This window comes from Aplysia californica, unplaced genomic scaffold (genome assembly GCF_000002075.1).
Source record: "Aplysia californica isolate F4 #8 unplaced genomic scaffold, AplCal3.0 scaffold00296, whole genome shotgun sequence".
Classification (NCBI taxonomy): domain Eukaryota; kingdom Metazoa; phylum Mollusca; class Gastropoda; order Aplysiida; family Aplysiidae; genus Aplysia; species Aplysia californica.
The window spans coordinates 459452-476100 of record NW_004797566.1 but is presented as its reverse complement, the minus strand read 5'-3'; the positions used below and the strand labels follow the sequence as shown (position 1 = coordinate 476100).

General features: G+C 37.8%; 1 protein-coding gene across 1 annotated transcript; it reads left to right on the top strand.

Annotated features, from left to right (window-relative positions):
• Nucleotides 1–236: 236 nt before the first annotated feature.
• LOC101856106 (endoglucanase A-like) lies at nt 237–13177 on the top strand. Its single transcript, XM_035970630.1, has 10 exons — nt 237–389; nt 1013–1153; nt 2900–3087; nt 4001–4160; nt 4561–4660; nt 4987–5137; nt 6317–6470; nt 10894–11077; nt 12168–12346; nt 12728–13177. Exons 1-10 carry the CDS (start codon nt 266–268, stop codon nt 12793–12795), a joined length of 1449 nt encoding a protein of 482 aa, XP_035826523.1. The 5' UTR covers nt 237–265; the 3' UTR covers nt 12796–13177.
• Nucleotides 13178–16649: the final 3472 nt, after the last annotated feature.

Genomic DNA, 16649 nt, shown 5'->3' with positions numbered 1-16649 from the left:
AAAGAAGAAAATACCAAAATACTAGAAAAATACAGATTTTCTTCCCACCCGGGAATCAGACTTGGCTCCTGCGTGAGACAGTGAATCGCCTTACCGCTACATCAGAGTGAGAGAGAGAGAGAGAGAGAGAGAGAGAGAGAGAGAGAGAGAGAGAGAGAGAGAGAGAGAGATGGGGGGAGAGCGAGAGAGAGAGAGAGAGAGAGAGAGAGAGAGAGATACAGAGAAATAGAGAGAGAGAGCGAAGAGCTGATTTGGCCATTACAGTATGCTGTCTAGGAATAGGGTTTTTGACCTTCTTTGGAATAATAGAAACAATTATTATTTCAGAATGACTTCACTTTACCTAGTATCAGCTCTCCTCTTAGTTGCGGCTCCAAGCTTGGTCCTAGGTCAGTTTACGCATGTGTTCGTATGTCTGAGAGTTTCTAATTTTTAAAAAAAAATTGTTGTGATTGAATGTGTTGTCTCAAAGAATGTTTGCGCAAGTGCAACGTACAAGTCTTTGTGAAATGAAAAGGTATAGTCGGTGGTTGGTGCGGCTCAGGTTTTGATTTGCTCCTTTTTTCCCCTGTCAAACATCAGCTGTCGCCCATATTGTTGAAAAATTCTTAATAAAACAAGAAAAGATGTACCGTTAGGTTGCATGTGTAAAAGAGTTACCATCATTAGAGGAGTTTGTAAGGTTTGGTTTTAAATTTGAACGAGTTTGTTTGGGAGAAAAACATACAGAAATAGAGAGAGAGGGGAGAGAGAGAGAGAGAGAGAGAGAGAGAGAGAGAGAGAGAGAAAGAGAGAGAGAGAGAGAGAGAGAGAGAGAGAGAGAGAGAGAGAGAGAGAGAGAGAGTCTGAATGTATGATTCTAAATGTGTAATATCGGTTTTAACGAACACGTAAATAATTAGGCTTTCTATATTGACAAGTACGTCAAGCCATAAGATTGGCTCGCACTGTTTAAAAGAACAAAACTCATACAAACAAAACAAACTAAAACAAAACAAAAACCCTCTTCCAGGAGCCAAGGATTATAGCCAAGCTTTGGGACTGTCCAACAAGTTCTACGAGGCTCAGCGTTCCGGTCCAATCAACGACAAAATTGTGCCATGGCGTGGCAACTCTGGGATGAGCGACTGCACAGTGGGTGGCTGGTACGACGGTATGTACATGTATTCTCGTAATTTAAGATCAATGGAGATTTATTGTACGGGCACTCCGTTAACACAATTGGCATTATGCTAGACTGTGGAGTTGTTGGTCCTGGTTCGAATACCGGACTAGACGTTCTTGAACTCGGGTGTGCTTTTTTTTCTTTTTGAGTTTTTCAATCAAGACTCTGAACACATGCTGTTGCAGTATTTTTATCTGTGGTACAGAATCCATAAGCTCGAGCTTTTAAAGTGTTTAAATTATGTGCAAAGTTGTTTAAAATAATGAAATCGTTTTTCCTATTTCATGTAAAATGTTGCTTTCTGGACTTTAGATGTTTTACTAGCAGGCCAACAATATTCATAAGAATGAGAATCTCTCTTTTTGTAAGTGTTTTACTGCTCTCGCAAATTTCATAAGGTCATATGAGAGCACGGGTCCCATTTATCCTTTTCAGTTTGATAGGAATGAATTTTAAATTTTGCAAGACCATCAACAATTTATTTATAGAGGCACCAGCCATCCATGTTCAGGTGCTGTTTTAGCCGAAATTTTGCAAGATTGGTGGCAGAAGCCTACTCTTATCGATTTTAGGACCTTCGAGGAATTTTTAACGTGCACAACTTGCACACGGGACCTCCAAAAATGTTTGCCCTCATCTGAGAAGGGTAGGTGTTAGATATTACCTACCCTAAGATCAGGGGTGTGGCTGAAAGACAGCAATAAGAAAGAGCCAAGAAGCAGCAGTAGAAAGGCTTCAAAAACAGTGAGGAGCCCAGAGGATTCGGCAAATGGTGAGGGAGGGGGGTAGGAAAGTGAAGACGAAAGCAGACGCCAGCACATAGGTAGTAGGAAAGGAGGTTAGAGGAGAACATTTTTAGAGAAAAACATTTTTCTTCACTGTCAGGTTTCAAACTCTTTGGCCTATGAATGAGGTACAAACACCGTACCTCTAGAACACGAAAGCCTCCCACCCCCCCTCCCCAACCCTTTTTCTTGGCATCTTTAACCTACCATAGGCGTGTCTCAAACATTATAGATCACCAAACCCTTTTCAAGTTTCTTATTTAAATCAACACTTTATTATTTGACAATTCTATGTGGTCAATGGAATGTTTTGTTTTAATTTCCTTTATCATTTCATAAAATTGCTAGTTGGGAAAGATAAATATGGGGTCTGATGTATTTGGACATCGTTTTTAGATTTACATTTGAATAATCTGAAATTGAATTTATTGAAAGCATCACTCGATTTAATGAGTTTATAATGACGTAGTAATTACAGAAAACAACAGGATTTAAAAAATAAAAAACAGAAACAAAAATGTAGAGAACATTGAATTTATTCAGGCTTGTTTGTTCTATTTGTTGATCTAGTTTACATCAACGTCGTCATACGCTTGCTGTTGGTTGAAAAGCCTCAACATTATTCCTCTAAGAACGGCGTAAAATGGTTGAAAATACCGTCTCTTTCGTCGCGTCGCAACATGATTGGATTAGTGTCTTCGGGTACATTTTTCAAGAGAAGGAAAAACTGAGTTGATAAGAGGACAGCGGTCCGATTTTTAAACTGTCAGAAAGTTCACTTTTGGTTGAATATTTGAATATATATATATTTTTAACCAGCATATGAAATGTGCTTTGTAGAATACCTATCGCATAAAAAAGGAAAAAGCGAACATATTGCAGCTATCAGATTTTTTTTACGATGGCAATGATAATAAAGATCTCAAGCAACCTTTGCGCTCTTCTCCAGCTGGAGATCACCTCAAATTCGGACTCCCCATGGCGGACTCTGCCCATACCCTTTTGTGGTCTCTTTATCGGTTCAAGGATGGCTATACCAGGGCCAATCAACTGAACCAGATGTATCACATGATTAAGACCCCACTGAACTACTTCAAGGCTGCTTGGGATCCAGCTCTTCGTAGGCTCACTGCACAGGTGAGACACTAGAAGTGAATGGTTAACGGGTGCTCTGCTCTGGTGTGGTTTGCTCCTTCGTTGTTATGAAACATCTATCGTCCTTATTTCTCGTCTTTCTTTCTTTGTTTGTGTCACCTCTTGCAACACCTCTAATCCTCTGCACTTCTATGACCTTATCGTGGTGCAAGTTCGAGAAAACATTAACAAAAACAAAAAAGACAAGAAGAATTTGATCTTAGTATCCAATGCATTTATTGTTCCTTACACTAACAATCGCGAGAAAACTGAGATCATTTCAGTGTCGAAACACTTTGTGTAACGGATGTTGTTTCTTTATCAGTATCAAGAATACTTGGCTTTTGACATTCTGTCCCAGACCCACATCACGGTCCTAACTCTTGATATAATATAATCCCAAATTGTGAGATTTTAGTTCAATTTTGGTCAAGCAACGGGCATCTGGTAGAAAACCACTGTAACCAGTCTTTGTTGTTTAATTTGAAGTTATCGATTTCATCGCTGAAATAGTTTTCGTTAAAAAGGGATTAAAATGAAATAAATATTTTATTATACAACCTCTATTTACTGTATACATTTTATTTGTCTGTACCCTATAACCCATCTGGTCACACCTTCCAAGTAAGCTGTTCTGGGTATCCTCCTGCTTCAATTCTTTTAGTTATAGTAGTGACCACTAGTAGTTCAGGAGCTTTGATGTCGGTGCAAGCATAAGAAAAATAAACATCCCCCGCCAAAAACAAATTTAAACGCTAAGATAGACCAACAAAACAACCCCTGGTCCCAATAGAAAAGCAAAAAAAGCCAAAACAACCCCCCCCCCCAAAGGGAAACCAAAATAACAACAAAATCCCTCATTCGTAGATTATGATAGCCAGTTGAATAATTTGATCACTGCTCGCTCGCCCTACAGGTGGGTGACGGTACTGCCGACCATGCATTCTGGGGCCGTCCCGAGGACATGAAAATGTCGAGACCGTGCATGTACGTCGACAGCAGTCACGTGGGAAGCGACATCGCTGGAGAAACAGCTGCTTCTCTGGCTCTTGGATACCTCACTTTTAAACAAAAAGGTCAGGATGCTATTTTTTAAACGCCGTTTCCTATTCAAGACTTTCTGTGTGTTCGTTTGAAATCAGCATGTTTTGTTAGTTTGGCATGAGCGTGGGCCGGAAAGACAAGACATCATAATTAAGAAAAAATACATCTTTTAATGTGGAAAGCATCTGAAATTTTAACATGTACATTCTCTGCTTTGATGAATTTTACAATTTTATGGTTCTGCACTAGAAAAATTAATTCCATCATTTTGGACAACCAAAATCCCGTAGTGGCATATCAAGTAATATAATGCGGCAGTAACATGACTTTATTGTGTTGCAAGTGCCGTAAAACGTTTACTTAGACTAAGCTGCAATAAAATTAAATCATTTTTGTGGAGGCTTGGCTAAGAGAACCTCATTTCGTCCTCAGAAAGTGGTTATGCAACCCAACTCCTCAACAAGGCTAAGAGTCTGTATGCCTTTGCTAAAACCCGTTCCGGTGTGTTTACTGGCTCTTCACAGTACTACCCGTAAGTGAGTTAATCGTGTACTCCATGGTATTTTGTTCAAAAGTATGAATGTACAAAGTGTGGACATGTTCAATAAATACCGTGAGAGCAAGAGAGAGAGAGGGGCAGCCAGTCGTGAAAAGAGAGTGAGAGAGAGAGAGAGAGAGAGAGAGAGAGAGAGAGAGAGAGAGAGAGAGAGAGAGAGAGAGAGAGAGAGAGAGAGAGATCAAATTTCTCTTTGTGGAGATCAATCTCACCAAATCTGATCTTGTCTTGTCTTAGATTGTCTCAGTTTGCTTTTACAGGACGTGGTGCTCAAACTAAACGTAAAACCCAACCACCCACAGGTCAGGCAACTGGAAGGACGAGATGTGCCTCGGTGCCGTTTGGCTGTACAGGGCAACAGGAACACAATCCTACTTGAATGATGCCAAGAGTTACGTGAATTTGAACAAGCCCTGGGCTCAAGGCTGGGAAGACAAAATGCTGGCATGTCAGGTAAATCAAATACCTGGCGTCTCTGACTCAGAGGTTGACGTGTAATGACCCTCCATCCTTCACGGTCGCTGGGTGTCGTTGCACATTCTTCTTTATCCAGGTCACTCCATGTTCTTATGTAGTCCATCCATTTTACTTATTTTTCTTCCCCTGGCTCTCCTGCCTCACATCTTTCCATCAAGCACCTATTTCACAATGGTATCGTGTCGTTTTAAGTGGCCAAGGTAATAGCGTGAGTTCATCGCTGCCTTAGAATTACAGAATTCTATCTGACAATTTTGGCCACTCTGAGTCACTAAGACCATAAAGTCAGGAAACCAATACATTTTCTACCTGCTCTATCAAAAGCGTAAGAGTATTCGGAGTCGTTGTCAGGATATTCAAAGAATTGCTTTCGAAACAGATTGGCAATGAACTTGAACTTTTTAAGGTCAAATATCTCGGGGAAGGAGGTAAACAAATTAAGCCGGCAGATTATTTGCCAACTTTGCTCCATCAGTTTGGAACCCCGCTTCTTCACGCCGAGACACAACATCTGAATTTAAATTGAAAACATAATAGAGATATATTTAATGAAGTCATTTCTTACCCAGTAGCATCACTATAGGTAAAAATAAATTGTAAAAGACAACGTGTCTATTTTTGTATGTTTTTATTATACATTATTTAAATGTTACAATAACTAACTCATAATAATGTAAATGCGAGCATAAGGGATGGGAGAGACACTGTGGGTTTTTGCACCATCTGGGTGTGCATGTGTGTAAATATATATATATATATTTGCAGACGTTTAACATTTCGTTGGCAAGTTGTATAAGTGTATTAAGGCCAGAAAAAAATGTTACGGGTAAAAAAAAAGAAGGGTGTCCTACTTTGACAAATGCACCTAATCAATGTAATCTCTTCCTCAACATTCATTTTAGAATCTGAATTTCGAAAATCTATTTTTGAGCGCATGCAACTAAAAACAATCAGATATAAATAAACCAACTGCAGTTTTAAAAAGAAACAAAAGAAAAACCAAGAAAAAACAAACAAACGAGAAACAAACAAAAACAAATCAAAATGTTTAGCTGAAAACATAACAGTTTGTCGACGATTGGGTACGTAGATGTGAAAGATATTTTCCGGTGTACAACACCATAATCCTTGTGTCTTCGTCCTGCATCTCTCCAGCTTCTGATGTTTGAAGAGACCAAGGATGCCAAGTACAAAAATGCCGTTATCAATTTCTTCAACGACTGGGCTACCAGTCCAGGAGCGGGTAAAGTGGACCAAACTCCTTGCGGTCTTGTCTGGAGAAGCCAGTGGGGTGCGAACAGATACGCAGGTAAATATATTTTTGGGGTTTGCTTTGGTAAATGGTTTACAGCATTCGCAACTGTATAAGCTCACATGAGCGCGCAGGACACATTAAGCATTTTCAGTTTCGTAGGAATTAATTTTGAATTTTGCCCAGATGGCGCTGAAGCCTACTGTTATCGATTTTAAAAGCACCAAAGAATCTTTAACGGGCTAAACTTGCACAGAGGACCACCGGGATTTCTCGCTTTTATCCGAGAAGGATGATGGTAATTATCTAACTTACCCCATGATCAGGGGTGTTGCTGAAAGGCAGCAGTGAGAAGGAGCTAAGAAGTAGCAGTAGAAAGGCAGCTGAAAGAGCCAGGGACCCATACGATGGGCCAAAAGGTGGGGGGGGGGGGGGAGACAGTGTAGACAAAAGCTGGCAAAAAACACGGTTATCGAAAAGGAAAGGCGGTGAAAAGGGATAATTTATTAGAAGAAATTTTTCCGCTGCTGTCAGATTTCGAACCCTGGACCTTTTAAATGAAAGGTGAACACCGTATCTCTAGACCTCGGTAATTATTGGTACTTATGGAGAACTTTTCACTTCCCTTCTACTATTTATCCATGCTGCAACATTTGGATGATCAAATAGGTAGATAGATAGATAGATAGATAGATAGATAGATAGATAGATAGATAGATAGATAGATAAATAGATAGATAGATAGATAAATAGATAGATAGATAGATAGATAAGCATTGCCCACATAACATTGAAAAGTGTAAGAATCTGTAATTGACCCCGTCCAGCTGTGTTTTTCTCAGGTTCCAGAAACATACGGATATTTATGGAAAACTTTGCCATAAAAGAGTTTTTGTTGAAAATTGATAATCCAGGTTCCGTTCTAAAACCAATTAAATTAACGTTTTTCAGTCTTTAATCTTGGTGGAAGTATATAATTGTCTAGGATCACGTTCTCGTGAAAGTTACTTACTTATTTACTTACTTACTCTCTCCCTATACCGCCTGGTACATAAGGCATGCCTGTCGGGCCACTTTTTCTAATTTTGGCACATCTAGGCCCTGGGAGATTGCCTCATCTCTTATTGTGCCTCTGTAGCTTCCAGATGGTCTTCCCCGCTTTCTCTTCCCTTTTGGTTTCCAATGCATATATGATAAGGCAATCTCGTCTTTGGCATTCTCAGTTCATGTCCCAGATATTTCCATCTTCTCTTTTTTATTGTTGTGTTGATGTCTTCAATTCAAGCCCTCTCCAACACTCCATTACTTGTAATAAATTCATTCCATTTTATTAGTAAAATTTTTTGTAGACATTTTGTTTAGAAGCTTTTTGATATTTGTTGAATTGTTTTTCTTTGTTTTCCATATCTGTGAACCATACGTCAATGCAGCCAAGATTTTGCTATTATATATTTTTAATTTTGTCTTCAATTAAATGATCTTCGACTTCCATAATAATATAATCTTACGTTTCACAAAAGGGATCCTTGCGTTTTTAAGTCTTTGGTGGACGTCGTCAAGGCAGTCAGCAGTTTTTGATATAATGCTGCCAAGGTATTTGAATTTTCTAATTTCTGCAAGGAGTTCTCTATAAAGAGTAATGGACGTAGTTTCTGATGATAGTCGTTGTACTTCTGTTTTGGATACATTTATTATAAGGCCAACTTTTTCCGCAACTATTGCTTGTTCGCTTTATAAAAAATTGCATTTCATGTACTGAGGTGTTTAATAGGCAGATGCCATTCACAAAATCTAGATCTCCTAAATATATGCCATTTGTCCTTCCAATGCCTGTTTCAATGTATTTCTCTGTCTCATTACAAAATCGATCACAATTCCAAAAAGGACAGGTGATACAGCTTTGTCTAACACCAGTGGTTACTTCAAAAGGTGTATATTATAGTTCTCCTTTAACTAGGACACAGCAGATTGCATTTGCAAAATTGATCTCCTGAAATGGTAACAGAAAATGCATACTTGGCACACTATTTTTAGTGTGATGAAGTGAAGGAATCAGGCATTCGTCAATTTTTGGGCTTATGGAGTTATTGGCATAATCTTAAAGCTTGTTCATTAGTCTAGCCTTCGAAGAAAAAAAATGTCGTTCAGTCTGGAATAGAAGTCGCGATGTTTTCGATAGGAGAAGATGAAGCTTGAGAATCCTTGGAAACAAAAAATTATATTTTTGAGCCTTTAATCAACATGTCTTTAATAAAATCCACTGAGAAATATGTTTAGAAAAGGAAATATAATGTAGTGAGCCAACAGAAAAGAAATTCGATCAATATTGATAAACTAGTTTGTAAAATGCTGAATTCTTCGATTTTTAAATATTTTTTTTTACCTGCGCCTGATTTCACCATGATGCCTCACATTAAGACTTCCTGATAAAAAAGGCCGCTATTCTTTCAAAGCAAGCTAATTGTTCTGTAAATATCACCAAATATAACGTCAGTGTGTCCGTGTTTTAGTAAGAGTTTTACGGCACTTGCAACACAACGATGTCAGATAAGTGCCATAGATAAGAGGTGTACTCAGAGAGTAACAAACACGAAAACGTTGCGAGTAAAGAACAATACATTTTTGATAGGAAGGTAGAAGTAAACCACATCAGAGCACCAGCCAACCCTCACCCCCAACCACACACACACACATACATACACACACACTCTCACACACACTCATACACAATATGCTTTCCAGCGTTTAATTTTGATTTTTGACTCTATTCCTTATCTTTTTCTTGACAGAAGACAAATTAGACTGAAGCTGCCGAGCTCCTACAACGATTTGCCTTCATATCTATCTATCTATCTATCTATCTATCTATCTATCTATCTATCTATCTATCTATCTATCTGTCTATCTATTCATCTATATATTTATCTATCTATCGATCTATCTATCGTTCTATCTTTCTATCTATCTATCTATCTATCTATCTATCTATCTATCTATCTATCTATCTATCTATCTATCTATCCCATCTATCTGTCTATCTATCTATCTATCTATCTATCTATCTATCTATCTATCTATTTATCTATCTATCTTTCTACCTATCTATCTATCTATCTATCTATTTATCTATCTATCTATCTATCTATCTATCTATCTATCTATCTATCTATCTATCTATCTATCTATCTATCTATCTATCTATCTATCCATCTATCCATCTATCCATCTATATATCTATCTAGCTATTTATCTATCTATTTATCCCATCTATCTATCTATCTATCTATCTATCTATCTATCTATCTATCTATCTATCTATTTATCTATCTTTCTATCTATATATCTATCTATCTATCTATAGTACATACTATCTTAATTTATATCTGCTAGTAATTTAACACAGTGAAATAAACTAAATGAGATGCGAGCAATGACTTTTCAAAAATTAACCTGGTTTCCAACACAACCGATCTTATGTTCTCAAAATAATAATACTTACCCGTCTGTGTATCTGTGTGAGATGAGAACAATGACTTTTTAAAATTAAAAGCCCGGTTCCAACACGACCAATCTTAATTGTTATTTGTCTTTGTATTCACCTTTGGGGGATGAGAACAATGACTCTGGTTTTTTTTGTTGTGCCCTGATTCGAACAAGGCCAACATTAATCTTATTAACCTGTCTCTGCTCCTGTGTAAGATGAGAACAATGACTTTCTTTTAAAGAACTCGGTTCCCAACAATCTTAATTTGTGAGTTATCGTGGTGAAACCAGGCGCTAATAAAACTAAAGAATCGAAGAAACAGGCATTTTATCCTCCAATTTGACAATTTTATCCGATTTATTTAATAATTTTTGTTGTGTGTGTGGGGGGGGGGGGGGGGTCTAATCATTTTTTCTACCCATATAAAAACATAGTTGGATGTGAATTGAACTAAAAAATGTTGATTAAAGGCACAAATATTTTGTGAATCTCCAGTTTTCAAGGGCTCTCTCAAGCAACATGTATCGAACTTTCCAAAATACGGCGGTCATTTTCTGGCTAATTAATTTACCTCTGAAACCAGACTACCATACTTATCTCCAATTCTGTTCAAGATAGATGGGCCGGTTTTCATTGAAAGCATGGCAGATGACTTCACATGCCCAAAGAATTGACGAGCGCCTAATTCTACCACTTTGCGACACGTTTATTTATTTCCCTGTCAGTTCACCTGTGTACTGACGACATTGCGGAGTGAAACAAGAAATCATTCGCCCAAACTAAGGCGCTCGCAAAAAAAAAAAGAACCAGTGAAAAGTGGAGGCACCTGACGAGGCTCTCTATCATATAGCGCCACTAAGATCCTCGTGGATTATGGGATCTGTAATCAGTAAGCAAGCACCTGTGAAAAGATGAGAACAAGGACTTAACTTAAAGAATCCGGTTCCCCACACAGCCAATCTTAATATTTTCCATGTCTGTTCGTCTGTGTCGCAGCTAATGCCGCCTTCATCGCCTTGGTCGCTGCCGAGGACGGAATCAACGCAGCCTCTTACAGAAAGTTTGCCGTGGAGCAGATCAACTACATCCTCGGTGACAACAAAAAGAACGCCAAACAATGTTTCAGCTACGAGATCGGTTACGGAAACCATTACCCTCAACAGCCCCATCACAGAGGATCGTGAGTAGACCTCAGCCTTCTACACCCACTCTTACGCCCAAATTTTGACACCCCCCCCCTCCAACAACTATCCTTGTATGAATTTGAACTTCATAATAAGATAATATTATGTTCACAGTGCTATCTACGTTGTCAAAGACGGATGCCTATTGTCAGAAGAAAAAATGGACGTTTTAGACAGTCAAATTAATTTTCTATAACGGCCACCCGCAGTCAAGAGCGAAAGAGGGAGTCTTAGAAAGGTGGACATTACACAGCTCCGTTGTAATATTAACTAATTCACAAGGGAGGAAAATTCAAGTGGCCGTTGCCACAGGTGATTGTCTCATACAGTTTGCGTATAGAGCAGGCTTGGCTTTATTTTTAAGTAAAAGCCTACTTTAGACTGTAGTATTTAAATACGTTATAAGCATAGCATTATGTTGTACAAGACACCACAGCAGCCTAATTGCTACCTCAGAATTACAAAGCACTATCTGCTCAGTACCTAGTTTTGAGAAATTTTACGTCAAAGATTTTGAGGTTTACGGCATGTCGAGCTTTTTGGAATGCAATTCTTAGAATATCTTGATAATGGCTCCGAATAATTTTGCAATTTTGATAGAGCTAATAAAACATTTGGGTTCTGACCTCATGGTCTTAGTACATGTAACTCAAAATAGCCCCAAAAAGGTAAGACAGAAATGTCTAATTCAGAGGTAGGGTAATGTGAACTCTCAGAGAGTGGAGAATGTGAGTAAAAGGTCACGTAAGTTCCCAATGGAGGCGTCAAAGAGCCTTTTGCCTATTAAGGCGTTATGGTAGACAATAAAACCCAAAGATCATAGAAAATCAGATAATTCAAGTTTGAATTTTACTATAAAACGTTGATCAAAAAGCACACTGGAGGGCTCCAGTGGTAAAGTGAGGAGTGAGTTTAAACTCAAGAGTAAAGTCATGAACGTGGATCAGATGGTTAGTCAGTGGGATATGTCCTTGAGAAAGACGTGACAACCCTAACTGAAAAAAAACCAGGGCGCCGCTTAGTGGTATTACTATTATCATTATCTTTATCATTTTCATTATCATATTATTATTAAACTCCGTTCAGATCCTGCCCGTCCCACGGAACCTGCAATCAGAATGCTAATGGCCCAAATCCGCACGTCCTCCTAGGCGCACTCGTGGGAGGCCCTAAGGTCGACGACTCCTACACTGACGTCAGGAGTGACTACATTCACAACGAGGTTACCACCGACTATAACAGTGGATTCCAGGGAGCTCTGGCTGGTAAGTCTTCGATTTGACCTTAACCTTTTGGGTGTTTAGGAGAAACATAATAGTAAAAGGTAGAGAGCAAGATCGAATAATGTGTTGGATTATATGGTGAAATAGAGAGAGAGAAAGAGGGAGAGAGAGAGAGAGAGAGAGAGAGAAAGAAAGAGGAGGGGGCGGGTGCAGACAGACAGACCGAGAGACCAAGAGTTGGAAAGTGGTAAATTAAGAAAAAGAAAGAGAATATTAAATACAATGTGTGCTCAAACAACAACAATGACAACACCAACTGCAACAACAACATCAACAACAAAAACAACAACAACAACAACAACAGCAACAACAACAACTTCTACAGCTATCAACTAATACGCGTTTTTGCTCTTTTTTTTCAAGGAATCGTCCACTTGCAGCAACGTGGTGCTTTGCCAAGAACAAGCAACAAGTGCCCATGCCCTACGTAAAATGGTTCACGCTTCCAACAACAATGATTCACCCTGAGAAACTGGTTTGAAAATCCAAGACGGCACCCAAAGAGAACAATTTTCAAAAAAAACAAACCCAACAACCTTCCACCAAATTCACCCTTACTAATCCCTATTTACCTTTGAGCTTCTTGCACAATTACATGGCAATGAATGAAAGTCAATCGTTTAGAACATTTTCCGGGAGTGTACGTCTCACTTTAATATTAAATAACAAAGACAGATAAGTATTTTTTTTAAACTTGCACTCCGCCGGACAGAATCTGGAAATTGATTATTTCAATTTTGCCACGCTGTATAACAATACACGCTGATTTGTGATCTGATTAAAAAGTATTAAAGTTAATATTCTTACATCACACCGCAACGAGTTTGTTTCATAATCTGTGACGAAAATGAGCTGCTTTACAGAATCACTGTTTATGTATGTCTGTTACTCCCTTTGTTTCAGTCTCTGTCTCTGTCTCTGTCTCTGTCTCTGTCTCTCTCTGTCTCTCTGTCTCTCTCTGTCTCTCTCTGTCTCTCTGTCTCTCTCTCTCTCTCTCTCTCTCCATCTCTCTCAATCCGTCTTTCTCCCACTCTCCCCTCTCTCTCCCTCTCTCTCTCTCTTTCCCTTATATACACATAAACAAACACACACAGACATGTACACACATGCATAATCACACAATCACCCATTTAAGACTTATATCTTCGGCAAGACGTAAAGCAGTCTGTATCAACTTTTTAAATAGTTACGGGCCACTTATGCCATCTTCAAAGGGGCTACTATTATTTTCGTACTGATTTCCAATATGTATTTCCAAGTGGGCATTAAATAACATCTATCACTGCCAGTTTAATCCCAACCGCCCACCAAAATTATGAACACGCCTAAAAGTGGGTAATAAAGCAACGTTTAGTAAGCACAGAACCAAGGGAAGTCAATTCAGTACGGTTTAATTTCAAAACAATTTCTATTAATTATCTCCCTCATCACAACAATCGCTCCTTTTTTTCTTTTCCTGTTTTAAACAAAAGCACCATTACATTAATATCACAATGATATAATTTTTACCATTACTGAAAGTGTAACAACCAACAGCACAAATTATTCAAAACTGTTTGAGAGAGTTTGCTGCCAGCTATTTAGAACACGACTATGAATTGGTGTACAAAGAAACCATTAAAATGCTAGCAAAAGAAACAAAATCTAACAATGTGTGATTGTTACAACTAGGCATGCATAAAATCTTAAAGTTTATAACCATTACTACATGTATGAGGACCAACCGCACAAATTAGTCAAAACGTAGGAGGTAAAAGTCATAAAGATGCCTTCCATGTTTTCAGAACACATGTGTTTTGGGATATATGTTATTCGTGCAAAGAAACCATTAAAAAGCTAGCTCATGTAGTAAAACACATACGTGTGTTGGGTGCTAAAGCTAGGCATGCAAAAATATCTAATAGGTTGTAACGATTTTTTAAAGTGTAACGACCGACCGCACAAATTACTGAACATTGTTTGAGGACCCCCCCAAAAAATGCTTTCAGCTCTTTTGAAGACATCTGCACTTGGATCAAAATTATTTGTGCAAAGATAACCAAAAAAGTGTCAACTATTGAGGTAAAACAAAACCCCGCTAATCTCTTGGTTGTTACAACTAGGCAAGCAGAAAAAAAAGATTAAAAACATTTCTGACAGTGTATCGACCAACCGTACAATTTATTTGAAAATGTTTGAGGAAAACAATGTACATACAAGTTTTTTAGAACACCATTACGAATGGGTAAAGTTTATGTACAAACAAACCATTAAAGAGCAAGCTCAAGTGATACACCATAAAAATGTGTTTGTTGTAACAAATAGGCATGCACAAAATCTAAAAGATTATAACCATTAATAAAAATGTAACAACCGACAGTACAAATTACAAAAAAACTGTATGAGATCAAAGACACAAAGATGCTTCCAGCTTTTCAGTAAAGAATATATTCGGAAATAGCTTATTTGTTCAAGGAAACCATTAAAAAGATAGCTCTTGTGGTAAAATGAAATATTGCGTTAGTCGTTACAACTAGGCATGCACGAAACCTAGTAGATTATAAACATTTCTGAAAATGAAACAACCGACTGCACAAACTGTAAAAAAAATATTTGACGAAAAAAATGTTATTATTTCAAGTTATTTAGAGCACCATTATACTTGGGTAGGGTTTATTTGTGCAAACAAACCAATACATAGTTAGCTCCTGTGATGAAACGCAATGATGTGTTGATTGTTACAACTAGGCATACACAAAATCTAATTGAAGATAACCATTACTAAAAATGAAAAAAACAAAACAACACACAAATTAATCAATAGGGTAGGAGGTCTAGGGCTTAGAGGTGCTTCCAGCTTTTAAGAACATTTATATTATGTTTGGAAAAAGCTTATAATTTAAGCAAAGAAACCATTTTAAAGCTAGGTCATGTGGTAAAACTCAATAAAAGGTTGGTTGCTATTACAAGGCATGCAGAAAATCTAATACATTAAATTGATTCCTGAAAGTGTAACAGCCAATCGTACAAAATACTCAAAAATGTTTGACGAAAACAAATTTACATAATTATAGTTATTTAGAACACCGCTAAGTCTGGGTAGATTTTATTTACTCCAAGAAAACATTAATAAGCTAGACCATGTGATAAAACATAATACGGTGGTGGTTGTTACAACGAAATATAAAGAAAGTCTAATAATAGTAATAAATGCCATTTGTATAGCGCATGTCCCCACTCAAAAGCAAGCACTATGCCCTTTACATTATAATATCAGCTTCCAGGAAAGCATACCGTACAAGCACCTGGTTAAGCACTCAAACACTAACGAACTGACAAGATTTTTCACTGTCTCTAGCTGGGTACCCATTTTCACCTGGGTGAAGTGGGGAACATTCGAGTAAAGTGCCTTTCCGAAGGACACAACGTCGGGCCCGCAGCTCGAACCCCCGAACCTGCAACCTCACGATTACAAGTCCGGTAGCCTCACCACTAGGCCACCGCCTAATAGATGATAACCATCATTAAAAATGTAACGACTGAACGCACATGTTACTAAAAACCCTAGGAGGTCAAAGACATGAAGGTTATTCCAGATTTCCAAAACACATATGTTTGGAAATAGCTTTTTCGTGTAAGAAACATTAAAAAGCTAGCTCTTGTAGTAAACCTCAATATTGTCTTGGTTGTTACAACTAGCCATGCAGGAAACCTAAGAGAATATATACTTTTCTAAACGTGTAACGACCGACCGCACGTATTACTCAACGTATGTTTGACGAAAAAATGTAAATATTTTAAGTTATTTAGAACACTATTTTTCCAGGGTAGATTTTATTTGTGAAGAAAAAAAAACACATTAAAAAGCTAGCTCATGTGGAAAAAAAATGTGTTTGTTGTTCCAACTAGGCATGCAGAAAGTCTAATTAATGATAACGATTACTAAAAATGAAACGAACGACCGCACATATTACTCAAAACCAGCGGAGGTCAAAGAGATAAAGATGATTCCAGATTTTCATTTATCATCTAGGATTAAATAAAGTTTATATGTGCAAAGAAACAATTAAAAAGCTAGCTCATTTGGTAAAACACAATACTGTGTTGATTGTTACAGCTAAGCATGCTAAAAACTCTAATAGATGATAGCCATAACTAAAACTGTAACCAACGACCGCATATTACTCCAAACAGTAGTAGGTCAGAGACATACAGGTGATTCCAGATTTTTAGATCGCATCTAGTCTTGGATACAATTTAGTTGTACAAATAAGCCTATAAAAAGTTAGGTCAAGTGGTAAAACCC

What these genes read in the sequence shown, in the direction of transcription:
- LOC101856106 (XM_035970630.1), top strand. Translation starts at nt 266, where the DNA reads ATGCTGTCTAGGAATAGGGTTTTTGACCTTCTTTGGAATAATAGAAAC. An exon ending in AGTGGGTGGCTGGTACGACG is followed by an intron (nt 1,154 to 2,899) that starts GTATGTACATGT and finishes GCTCTTCTCCAG; the next exon opens with CTGGAGATCACCTCAAATTC. An exon ending in TTCGTAGGCTCACTGCACAG is followed by an intron (nt 3,088 to 4,000) that starts GTGAGACACTAG and finishes CTCGCCCTACAG; the next exon opens with GTGGGTGACGGTACTGCCGA.